Below are 12747 nucleotides of genomic sequence, written 5' to 3'. Positions count from 1 at the left end.
TTTAAAAGCCAAACGCACCTTAACAGTTCCCCCTAGGGCGCATTCCACACGCAAGCTAGGGGCATCCATGGCTTTCCTGGGTAATATTTCTTTACACGAAATTTGTAAAGCAGCCACATGGTCAACCACACATATATTTACAAAACACTATTGTGTAGATGTACATTCAAAACAGCAAGCTGCTGTAGGACAGGCTGTTCTCAAAACTCATTTTCAGACTGCTGCATCTGACGCAGGTAGCCACCGCTAAGGGAGATACTGCTATACATTCTATGCACAGATATGAATTCAGCAGCCCACTTGCCTCGAACGGAATATGCTACTTACCAGTATGCATCTGTTTTTGGCATGTAGGGCTGCTGACATTCATATCGCCCACCCACCTCCCCGGTGCCTGTCGCAGCTGCAGCATTCACTCTTTGCATGGACATCTCTTACTGTACTATACTCCATCTCTGCCACAATGGCAAAAACAATCTGAGGATGGATAGGATGCGCATGCGCACTGTAGTCCGAAGGAGGAGCCACCTATCTCGTAATACTACGAAGATTCTTCCAGGCCAACAATGTGCAATCATCCGGACCCAACACTAGGCGGCGATCTATGCACAGATATGAATTCAGCAGCCCTACAGGTCAAGAAGAGATGCATACTGGTAAGTAGCATATTCCTAAGTTGGTGATAGATTCCTTACCACCCCACCCATCCTCTCCTTTCTGTGAACTGATTTCTAGGGTTAAGGTCGTCCTTTTCAGGGCCCTAGTTTCATGGCACCAGTGTTCAGTTTCTTGCATGGCTCTGCGTTCCTGGTGTCGAAATTTGTGTACAGAACTGACGTCTGTGCGTATGGGTGGCGCCCAAGTAGTCTCCGTGGCGCCCAAGTAGTCTCCGTGGCGCCCAAGTAGTCTGCGTGGCGCCTAAGTAGTCTGCGTGGCGCCTAAGTAGTCTTCGTGGCGCCTAAGTAGTCTGCGTGGCGCCCAAGTAGTCTCCGTGATGTCATCTCGGCTCTTACTACGTCAGCGACTGACACTAAGCCGCATGATGCCACCTACTGACGCGCATAGGTACTGCTAGCAAACCTTTCCAGATCCAGTCTGATGCCTGGGGATGTTCTAAGGTAAGGAAACTATCACGAACTGATGTCTCTTACAGATAGATCGTTACACAAGTAGTAACTTGTGCAACACTCCTTACCTACCTCTTTCTGTTTTTTGGTCCCAACGTATCCATTACAAATGTTTCAAAATACCAATTTTATGTATAATTCAGAATTGGATTGGGTGACGATTGACACAATGAAAACCTTCTGGAACTTGTGAAGTCAGTTTAACATGCTTCAATTCACATTTTTCATTGGTTTCGATAGGCTCTAAATGTTTTTCCATTCGTGAAGAGCTGCTACTGTGATTGTTACAATATGCTTCATCTTAAACAACTCTTATCATTTTGTCTCCCTAATCTCTTCCTCTGTGCTATGATATTTGCAAAGTTCAACTTTTTTTCTAACCACTGACATGTTTGCTCTAAATGCCTTCATTAAAATATTTGATAGTTAACTTTTGGAAAAGTAAATCTAGTAACAGAAGTACACGTTTATTGCAGTTGCTTGATAATGTGGAAAATAAAATGAAAGGCACCTGTGTTGAAGGCACGATACCCAAGTTATTCAGAGGGAAAATGACGGTATGTATTTATGTACTGTATTTGTAAACGTACTACTTAATGGTGGACTTTCCAATATGTTTATCTCAGTTTTCACGTTTCATCCCAGAGTAATATGCATCAATCATTAGTTCACTCTCCTGCAATGCAAAGAAGGCAGTAATGCCGGCTACTGTTACTTTTGCTATTTGCTTTCCTGCAAAAAATGTTTCTGCATTTTACTGTGATTAAACTATACCACTCTTAAATTGAATATTTTCTAATATGCAAGGACACTAAATCGCCTCAATCTTGATGTAATCTCGAACACTTTATTTTTACTTCAGATACCGTTCAGAAACCTGTTCTAAATAATTCAAAAATCATATTTTTTGCATTTGTAAGAATTATGGGCCAGATGTATCAAAGGGATTTACCCATGCTGTGTCTATGGGAAAATGTGTTCATACATAAGGCCCAAGATGCCTTGGTTTTTAAAACAACCTTGACTCCTTTTGCTTTGTTAAACCCAGGAAAATCAACACAAATTTCTTGTTGGACTCAAACTCTCAAGACTACACAGTCGGTACAATTTGCACTCTTTAAAGTTCCAGAACTCAGTTCTTGTTAGCTGAAGTCATTTTGTACTCTACTGTGTGGATGTCTAACCACTGGGCTATGCCTATCTATTGGGTTGGGTTCTCTATAGTAATTTGTTTTCCTAAACAAGAGAATTCACAATTCAGGGCTTAAGCTGCTTTTCAGGCGTGTTTTGTCTGCAGGCTTTTCGCTACGGTTCTGTAGAAATATATTCAATCTAGTGCCTCAAATAATGGGGAGGGGGGAGGCAAGTCAATGACGTCCAACATGTCTCTCTGCCTGGACTCTTAAGATGTTTAATGGTGTCCATTATGCTTGAAATGCCAAGGAGAATGGTCCAGGATTCCAGTGAAATTAAACAGTCATTGCAAGACAACCAAATGACACTTTTTCTGTACCTGCTCAACGGGTAGATGATACAAAAGTAGCTTCTGCTTTCTGCTTATCTTCTTCTCTAATACTCTAGTCTCTTAATTTAGGAAAAGGAATCCATGCTCCTGTATGCTGTTGAGATGAATTGGGTCTGGGGAACCAGCATCCTCTTAGTCCTAAAAAAAATACTGCGGTCAAGTGATAGAACGAAGATCCTCAATGTCAAAGGTCGTCATCATACTTGCTGTCTAGAGATTATATCATGTGTAACATCTAGGACAAGTTCATCTTCAGTGTTATCGAAAGAAAATAAGTGAAGGGTAACGATCAATATTCATTTCTTGCCGCCAGGTCCATTTGATTTTCATAGTTGCGTGCAATACCTCCTTCTCATACTGCTTTACCATTTGTGCTTCAGCTTACTCAAGTGTTTATTGCCAGCATGTTGCAGCTCCAGAGCCTTACTTTATCAAAACGTTTGCAACTCTCTTAAAAAGTGCCTGTGTAATCCCCATGCGCACCTTTCCGAACGAGACCCTATGCTCCTACCCCACATGAGGAATATAGGGGAAAGATGGTTCACGATTCTATGGTGACAGTTTTTGTTGGACTAAATCAAATAGCTGCTCCTCATACACTTAGAAAATCTCCCATCGATCATCTTCACCCATGCCACCTATTGGAGTTTCACCTGTCCTTTACTTGATCTCATTTCAGGAAGTTGTGGTCCAGGGTGATAGTAAGCTTAGTATATCTTGCAAAACACTTTGGCTTAGTTTCTTTGTAATTCATACTTGCTGCATTATCCTACATTAAGGCAAATAAGTAACTCCTTGGGTCAGTGCTATTATGTGTTTATCGGTAAATGGGGCCACTGGAATTATGTGATTTTGTGGTTGTTGTGATTTTTGCATAATTACTGATTTGTCACATTTGCCACACAATAGATCTGCTGCATAGTTGGCAGAGTTTAACAAATGAAATGGTTACTATCTCAAACGGTTTAATACTTCGAAAATAATTGACAATACATATTTTCGTGCAGTGGAAGGCCTTTAGCAAATCTGGACTCATCACCTTTCTGTTGCTCAATGCTATATTTGAGTATTAAATGGATACTGAGGTGCAGGCTATGTTAAGAGTGTTCCTAAGTGTAAAAATTATTACGTAATGAGGTAATACTATTACAAAGTGTGCCTTATTACATCACATAATTTGCCTTTCCTTGACACAATCTACTCGGCCTTGCTGCATCATTTGGCAGTCTCTGGCCACATAATTCCAGTTTTCCTGTCCATATATAGACCCCCAAGGCTGCACATGAGGCTTGACAGTTTTGGCAGCCGCTTTTCAGTCCTCAAACTTGTTAACAAATAACTTCAATCTAGTGTGAATGGTTCCATGTCATCTGTTGGTACTGTAACCTATGATTATTTAAAACGAAGGGTGCGGGGTCAGTGCTGGGACTATTAAAATTTATTATTCAATTTCAATCAGTAAGTTAGAGCGCTTTGCAGCAGCGCTTCCGCTCAACAATCAGGTAGGAACCAAGCGGGGTCGGGAGATGCTGCCACCGTCGTCCCTTAACGCACGGATCCACTGCCTCCTCGCTGCCTATATAACCTAGTGAAGAGGAGAGCCTCAGCGCTAACCGCTCGCCTTCCTGGGTGTGTCTTGCTCTTGCCTACCCCGCCCTCCGCTTAACGGTGTAGGCTACCTAGTCGGACCAGGGCGGGCAGGCTTGAGTAATGAGCAAAGACAGCTGAAAATGCCGTGGGAGCCCCTCTGAGCCCTGTCAGGCGCTGGTGCTTATGTAAAAGTGTGATTTTAAAATTAGTACATAAATTTTAAAACCTCAATTTCAAAAACGATCAATCCAAGTAAGTGCAGGTTTTTAAAATTCTAAATAATTTTAAAGCGGAGCTGTTCTGGATACGAGGCTCTTTTGGGTCTATCCTCCCGAAAGACGAGTCCAGGATATTCAGGCTCTGATTCAGATATTCCAGGCTGCTGGGCCTCATGCAGCCTGCTGGTTGATCATGCCAGATGGCTTATGTGGGCTCTGCAGTGGGACCTGAAGTAACAGTGGGCACAGCTTCTGGGGAACCTGTCTGAGTCCGTCCCTCTCCCTTCCCCAACCGGAGTACTCGGTGGGGACTAACACGTCCCTCCTGGGATGGGGCAGTTACATGGGAGAGGCGGAGATCAGAGGCCTCTGTTCTCCGGCAGAGTCCTGGCTCCATATCAACCTTCTGGAGCATCGGGCGATCCGGCTTGCACTGAAGGCATTCCTTCCCTCTGTCAAGGGGAGAGTAGTGCAGGTGTTCAGACAACACCACTGCCATGCGGTACTGCAACAAACCGAGCAAGGTCACAGAAGAACTCCGCACCACCCTCCTCCAAGACACCCCCAGCGCCAATACCAACACCAACTCTGCAGCTTCAGAACTTCACCGCTGGATCTCCCTCTGCGCTGACAAAGTCGCACCCCTCCGACAACCCGACAAGCAGCGCCCGCAGAAGGCTGCCTGGTTCACTACTGCGCTACAGGAAACCAGACGCTCTTGCAGACGCCTAGAGAAATCCTCACAAAACCAGAAAACAGCGGAAGCACAGAACAACCACAGGAGCGCCCTGAAGGAATAGGACACTAAACGATCCTTCATAAGAGACAAAGTCCAGACCAACGCTACCAATAACAAGGAACTGTTTGACTTCATACAGCAGTTATCGTAACCCCCCAGCAAAGCCACGGACATCACATCTTCCCAGCAACTCTGCGACAAGCTCAGCTCATACTTCACCTGAATATCAAGGCCCTCTATGACAACTTCCATGAACCTACGCCTGACCGACCCCTCTCTCACCCCCCCCCCCCCCCCCCCAACCCCCCAACGCTTACGATAGGCCAACCATCATGACCTGGAACCCTGCCACTGTCGAACAAACCACAACCACCATGCAGAAAACCCACTCAGAAGCCCCCACAGGCTCCTGCCCACCGCACATATTCCACAGGGCCGCTCCCGCCATCGCACCTGAACTGGGACGGACCATCAACACCTCCCTTTTGTCTGGAATCTTCCCAGACAACTGGAAACGGGCGGAGGTTAAACCCTCCTTAAACCCCTGGCCGATCCATCAGACCTGAAAAACTACCGGCCCATCTCTCTCCTCCCTTTCGCGGCCAAAGTCACTGAGCGAATCGTGTACGCCCAGCTGATCACCTTCATCGAAGATAACTCCATTCTAGACGCCTCCCAGTCTGGATTCCGCAGCAACCACAGCACAGAGACAGCTCTCCTCGCCACCACTGGCGACATCCGCTTGCTACTCGACCAGGGACACACCACGGCCCTCATCCTCCTATACCTCTCCGCAGACTTCGACACAGTTTCTCATTGCACTCTTGCAGCCAGACTACACGACGCATGGATACATGGAAACACACTCGACTGGATCTGATCCTTTCCGTCAGAACCCACCGATATCAAATGCAGAGTAACCCAAGGCTCTTCTCTCAGCCCCACGCTCTCCAACGTCTACATGGCCCCCCTCGCCGCCATCGCTAGACAGCATGAGCCCAGCATTGTATCCTACTCAGACAACACCCAGCTCATTCTCTCACGAAGAATTCTGAAGTCACTAGACTCTGCTTCCAGGAAGGAATGAAGAACATGGCTACCTGGATGAGAATGCAGTCTGAAACTTAATTCCGAGAAACTCAACTCAGAGAAGACTGAGGTCCCTCATCCTCTGATCCTACACCTCCGCCTAGGACAACAGCTGGTGGCCGTCCGCCCTCGGGAATCCACCCACTGACCACGCATGCAACCTCGCCATCAATTTCGACTCCTCCCTCTCCATGAACCGCCAGATCAAACCAGTCGCCTCCACCAGTTTCAACTGCCTGCGCATCCTTCGCAAACCTTCAAGTGGATCCCCCGCGACTGCAGAAAGACCTTCACCTATGCACTCATAACCAGCAGACTGGATTATGGCAACGCCTTGTATGCCGGATTCAATGAAAACCATACTATACAGACTCTTAAGACTCCAGACCATACAGAATGCCGCTGCCAGACTCATCCTCGGAACGCCACATCACGAACCCATGACCCAACACCTGCGAGACCTCCACTGGCTCCCTGTCAAGAAAAGGGTCACCTTCAAACTCCTCACCCACAAAGCCCTCTACAACATCGGACCCAAATACCTCAACAAATTAACTTCCGCGTGCCCAAGTTGAACCTCCGCTCCGCCGACCTCACTGGCAGAGGTCTCCCGCATCCGCAGAAACAGAACAGCTTTCTCCTACATCGCAGCCAAGACCTGGAACAAGCCCCCTGTAAACATCAGACGCTCGCCAACCCTGCACACCTCCAGGAAGCACTTTAAGACCTGGCTCTTCGACTGATCCTGACCTACACCCCCCCCCCCCCCCCCCCCCCTCCCGCCCATAGCGCCTTGAGACCCTCAACGGTGAGTACTGTGCTTTAAAAACCCCTGATTGATTGATAGATAATGCCATGGTCATTTTGGGGAGATATGACCGGCAGATATGGTCTGACATCTCTACCAGAGGATAAAAAGAAAAAGGCTAGAGATCTTCTTTTGGATGGAGAGAGCATCTTCGGAACTCATTGACATAACTATGGAAGTTTCATCCACTGCATTTCCAGATGGCAGGAGTGGTGGTCCTGCGTCGCCAGGTATGGTTAAAAGCAACCACCTTATGTCCTGAGGTACAGGCCAAGGTTTTAGATGTGCCCTTTGATAGGGGAGTGCTGGAGTGGTAAGCACATAGACTAGAAGTTAAAATCTATGAAGAAGGACTTAGATACAGTCAAAGCCTTGGGTAATCTCCAACAGCGCCACTTTCGGGCTAGAGGTCAGGGTAATTCTTATCCCGTCCGAAATTTCAGCAGTGGTACCAACCATATCCATAGACTACCTACCAGCCATACAACCGATCTTTTCAGTTCAACACTGATCAGGCTTATTCGAGACTGGCAGGATGCAAGAGCCAGCAATCTGCTTTAAAGTCCCAAGACTCCAATAGGAGGCAATAAAGCTCATTAGGCTCCTGCTGCCATAGTCCCACACCACAATTGCTTCTCCGCATCCTTTCAGAAATGGAACTTCATTTCTTCAGACATATGTGTTATCGGCCTTTTCCAGCATGGCCACAGGCTAGAATTCATTCATCATCCTCCAAATGTTCCACTGGGCAAAGTTCTGCTTCGTCGCCTACCAGATCTCAAGAAGGAAATACATTTGCTTCTCATCAAGTAGTCCATAGAGTAAGTACCTCTCAACCAGCAAAACCAAGGTTTATTCCCCTTTCTCATCAAAAAGAGAAATGGGAAATGTGGAGGCAGGTCATGGGCCTCAGAATGCTGAACACCTTTATAAAGAGTCCGTTTTTCAGGATGCTCTCTCCCGGAAATTCTTTTTATGGATAGGGAATTTTCTGACGACTCTCGATCTCCTCGGCGCCTATTTTCATATTCCTATTCACTCTCAACATCAAACCTTTATCAGATTCAAGGTGGTACGGTGCCATCATCAATTGAATGTGCTCCCTTTTGGTTTAAAGTTAGCTCCCAGGGTGTTCCCAAAGTGCATGGCACCAATATCAGCCTTTTTCAAGACGAACGTTCTGATCACCAGGTTTTCCCATACCTGGACAATTGGCTCATAAAGGCTGTCTTCTCCAGTATTAGGGGTGTCTTTCATCGATTCACATGCATGAATAATTCACCGTCGTCGAAGTGGGAGTTCCACGGTACTTAAAATAGTAGTGAGAAACATATATACATAAAGTACATACATATATACATACATCTATAGATATATACATCAGTATAATAATACTGATGCTTGTATAACGCAAACAGCTACCTCGCAAGGAGGTGTCCCGGCGCTGAAAGAGTGCTGCAGCAGTAGGCTTGAAACCATAGAGAAATTCTAGGTTTTCTGCATAAAAAGCCAGGTCTTTAGGAGCTTCCTAAAACTAGCTTCTGTCGTAGCAGATTGGATGACAGATGGCAAAGCGTTCCAAAGTTTCGCCGTGCCCACAGAGAAGGACCGGCCCCCAAGTCTGGCTTTTTTAACTCGTGGGATGCTTAGCTGTAGCAGGGAGTTAGAGCGCAGGTGTCGCTCCTGGTGATAGCGGGGAAGTCTAAGTTTTAAGTAGTTGGGGCAGGTCCCTTTCAGTGCTCTGAACGCCAGGGTGAGAACTTTGAATTTTATTCTGTTCGCCACTGGGAGCCAGTGAAGTTCGTGCAGATAAGGAGAGACATGATGTCTAAAGGGAATATGCTTTATCAGTCTCGCAGCCGCATTCTGCACGATCTGCAGTCGTTGCACCAGATATTCAGGCAGACTGAGGTAGAGGCCGTTTGAGTAGTCTAATCTAGATGTGACTGTCGCATGGACTACCGTTTTTCGGCACTCAATAGGAAGAAGAGAAAGAAATTTGCGAAGGTTTCTGAGTTTGCGAAGACAGCAGGTAGTAGTCTGCTGTATATGAGAGGCGAAGGAAAGATTCTCATCCCATCTAACTCCTAAGTTCTTTGCATGGGTGCCGGGAGATGGTGCTGGACCCATTTCAGGAGGCCACCACAGAACGGGGGAGGGATGTGTATTTTTACCAAAAAATAGCACCTCCGTTTTACTTGTATTCAATTTTAATTTGTTTGTATTCATCCAGCTAGCCACATCTCGAAGGCAGCCTCTTATTTTACTAAAAGCTGCCTCCGATACCTCTGTATAGGGGAAGACTAATTGCGTATCATCTGCATACGAAATCGCCTTGACCCCCCATTTGGCAATCAAGGTAAAAAGTGGGGCTAGATAGACATTGAAAAGCAGCGGGCTGAGCGCCGACCCCTGAGGGACACCGCACCAAAGGCGTTTAGGCTTAGAGGAGAAGGTGCCCAGCGCCACTTTCTGGGACCGATCTGTGCGGTAGGAGTGAAGCCAGCTTAGTGCCTTGTCTGCCAGACCTATGTCCTTCAATCGTAGCAGCAGTCTGTCGTGATCCACCGTATCAAATGCGGCTGATAGATCCAGGAGCACCAGCATAGCTGATGCCCCTGAATCTAGGGACCACCTGATTGATTCAGCAACCTCAATGAGGGCCGTCTCGGTACTGAAGCCGGTCCTGAAACCAGACTGTGTTTCATGTAAGGCTCCTTTTTCCTCGATAAAGCTGATCAGCTGACGCTGAATCAGCTTTTCGAGCATTTTTCCTGGGGCTGCTAATAAGGAAATGGGGCGGAGATTGCTCAAATCATCCGAGGCACCATTGGGCTTTTTTTTCAACGGGAGAAGTGTAGCATGTTTCCAGCAGTCCGGGAACGTGCCAGTTTCGATGGACGTATTCCATATATGTAGTAGTGGGGCTGCAATTGCGTCTGACATCATCTTCCAGAGCTTCGGTGGACAGGGGTCATCAGGGGCTCCTGATTTACATTTTTGTATTTCTCTCAGTGCTTCTGCATAGATGATAGGATAGAATTAATTTAAGGGCGAGGAGGATAACTCACAAATTTCGAAGTCAGCCATAACTGTGGGCTCGGGGTCCGTAAAGGTGTCGTAGACTTTCGTTATTTTTGTATCAAAGAAATCTGAGATGTTTTCACAGAGTCTTGCTGACGGAATAATTTCAGTCTCGATCGCCTTTGGTTTAAAAAAAGATTGAACAATCTTAAAAACTTCTTTACTAGAATGCTCCGCCTGCTGGATGGAGGTCGCAAAGAATGCTTTTTTAGCTTTTTTTATGGATAGGTGGAGACCGCGGATGGCTTGTTTGTAGCGGTTTTTTGCTAATTCACAGTAGTTGACCCGCCAGAGGCGTTCCAGCCTTTTACAGTTGCTTTTTTCGGTCATTAGCTCCGGGGAGAACCAGGGAGCAGAAGGAGATTCTCTGCGAGACGTGGCAGTTTTTGCAGGAGCGATGGAGTCCACTGAATTGCCTATCCAGCGATTCAGCAGTACTGCATCATAGTTTACATCTGAAGTCTGTAGTGGGGGGTCAACTGCAAGAGCAGAACAGAGGGTGCCAGCTGATATGTTGTCCCAATTTCTCCTCACATAAGTGCGTTTCCCAGTTATCCGACAATGGGGTGGGAATAAAATTGAGAAAGGAATTAAGAAATGATCCGTCCATGGCAATGGCAGCGGGGGTTTAGCTGTAGTGTCCAATATATTGGTAAAAAATTAGGTCCAGCATGTGACCTGCCTGGTGCGTTGGACCAGAAATCACTTGAGTAAGGTTGGCCGCTTGGAGCGTTGAAATAAGATGAGTGGCCTGGGGGCAATCGGGCTTATCGACATGGATATTAAAATCACCAACTACTATGTAGTGTGGGTGGGCTAGAGAGCTTTGGACTATAAGGTCCATAAGTTCCCATGTGTGAGTCGATGGACAATCCGGGGGTCTGTAGATGATTAGGCCTGTTAGAGACAATTGGGGATTAATTTGCAGGCAGAAGTGTAGCCCCTCTATCCCAGGAATGTTAGTGGGTGTAGAGGACGCCAATGTGTATTTATCTTTATAGATAATGGCTACTCCGCCACCCCTTCTGTCCTCTCCTCTATTTGAGAAGCTTATTTTAAAGCCCAGCGGGATAGCTGAAGAGATTGACGCCATATTGTCTTCATTAAGCCATGTCTCTGTGAGAAATAAGGCGTCCCACTCAGAGTCTTCTATGAGCATATAGATGTCATCGGCATGCTTGGAGAGGGATCTACAGTTCAGTAATCCAGCCCTAAAAGGAGTAGTTGAGATATGAGCTGTCTGTCGACTTGCTGTTTTGGAATGTACGTTAGTTTGAAGTGAATCAGCACAAAGTAATTGACAGCAGAGTGGGCATGCAGAAGGTAGATCAAGGAGCGTCAGATCGAGTCTAGGCGCCTGACATGGGGTGGCTGCTTTCAGCGCCAATAGTTCTGCGCTAGACCAGACAATCCTTTTAGTATGCAGCCGATTACTGGCAGCATGGCTGGCGCTGGGCGCGGTCCGGTCGCGGACGGGCGCAGACGGGCTTGCCTTAGGCGCGCAACGGCGCGCCCGCTGCGCTCGTCCGCTGCGTTTCCGGGGGACGCACATATTTATGTTGTATATTGGGGCGTGGCCTGAGGGCGGTGGGCGTGGCCGCAGTCTTCCCCTCTGAATGGCGGCAGGTGAGGAGGAAGATTCCCTCGTGAGCGCTAGGGTCCGCTGCACGGGAAAAGCACACGTGGAAAGTGACAAGTTAGATTTTAAAAGCACAGTAAATACACAACACTAGATTAAAAACCTTGCCTATTTCTCCCGGCTTTTCGCCTCAGGAGCTAGCAGTACTCTCTCTATTCGCGCTCGTTCTTCAGCGCGTTTTAAAGAGCTGGGCATTAGGGGGCGTGGCCTGAGGGCGGTGGGCGTGGCCGCAGTCTTCCCCTCTGAATGGCGGCAGGTGAGGAGGAAGATTATATAAATAGGTATCAAAATTAATCTAAAATAAATAAAACCTTAAAGATCCATAGAACAACATTAGCCCCTAGAAAGCTTTACTAACCCATCCATGTCATTATAATAGTCCACATTCCAGCCAATCAGGCTGTTGTACCCTCTAGAACCTTCTCCTCCGCTCAAGCCCTTAGATTTTCTACCGCACGTCGTGTGAAGGGAGTCTCCCTGAGCTCTGCTCACTTTCTTCATTCTACAAACCATCCAATCTTCTACAACATGTCTTCTACAAAGAAATCTTTATTCCGGCCTTGTTCTGCCTGTGGAAAACTTCGTCTTTTCTCTGAGGACCCTCATAAAAAATGCATCTACTGCTTGTACCCGGACCATGAGGTGAGGAGTTGCTAGTTTTGCAGAACTTTTTCTTCAAAGACCCTAAAGGATAGAGAGGCCCGTCTCCTTCTTTGGCTACAGAGGTTGAGGACTTCAGACAACCCCGTGTCTGATATAGAGAGGGTTATATGATATATTACGCTAACAAGTACCACACATGGCATTACCACTCACATTTTACTTCGCAAGTCGCTTTACCACGCAGCTAGAATGCAAGATTTTACATCGCAGAAAAAAAACATTACGAAACAAACATCTAACGTCCCTTAGACACATATGTCATTAA

The 12747-nt window shown here is 46.7% G+C and overlaps 1 protein-coding gene across 2 annotated transcripts in view; it reads left to right on the top strand.

Moving 5' to 3' along the window:
* The window catches only part of USP7 (ubiquitin specific peptidase 7), a 1528604-nt gene that overhangs the window by 615959 nt on the left and 899898 nt on the right, over window positions 1-12747 (top strand). For both annotated transcript variants that reach the window (XM_086941365.1, XM_086941366.1), the window contains exon 9: window positions 1604-1684. In XM_086941365.1, coding sequence (XP_086797491.1) covers window positions 1604-1684 — 81 coding nt within the window. The remainder of the gene's footprint in view (window positions 1-1603; window positions 1685-12747) is intronic.

This window comes from Lissotriton vulgaris, chromosome 10 (genome assembly GCF_964263255.1).
Source record: "Lissotriton vulgaris chromosome 10, aLisVul1.2, whole genome shotgun sequence".
Lineage (NCBI taxonomy): Eukaryota > Metazoa > Chordata > Amphibia > Caudata > Salamandridae > Lissotriton > Lissotriton vulgaris.
This window is presented reverse-complemented; position numbering and strand designations above follow the sequence as displayed.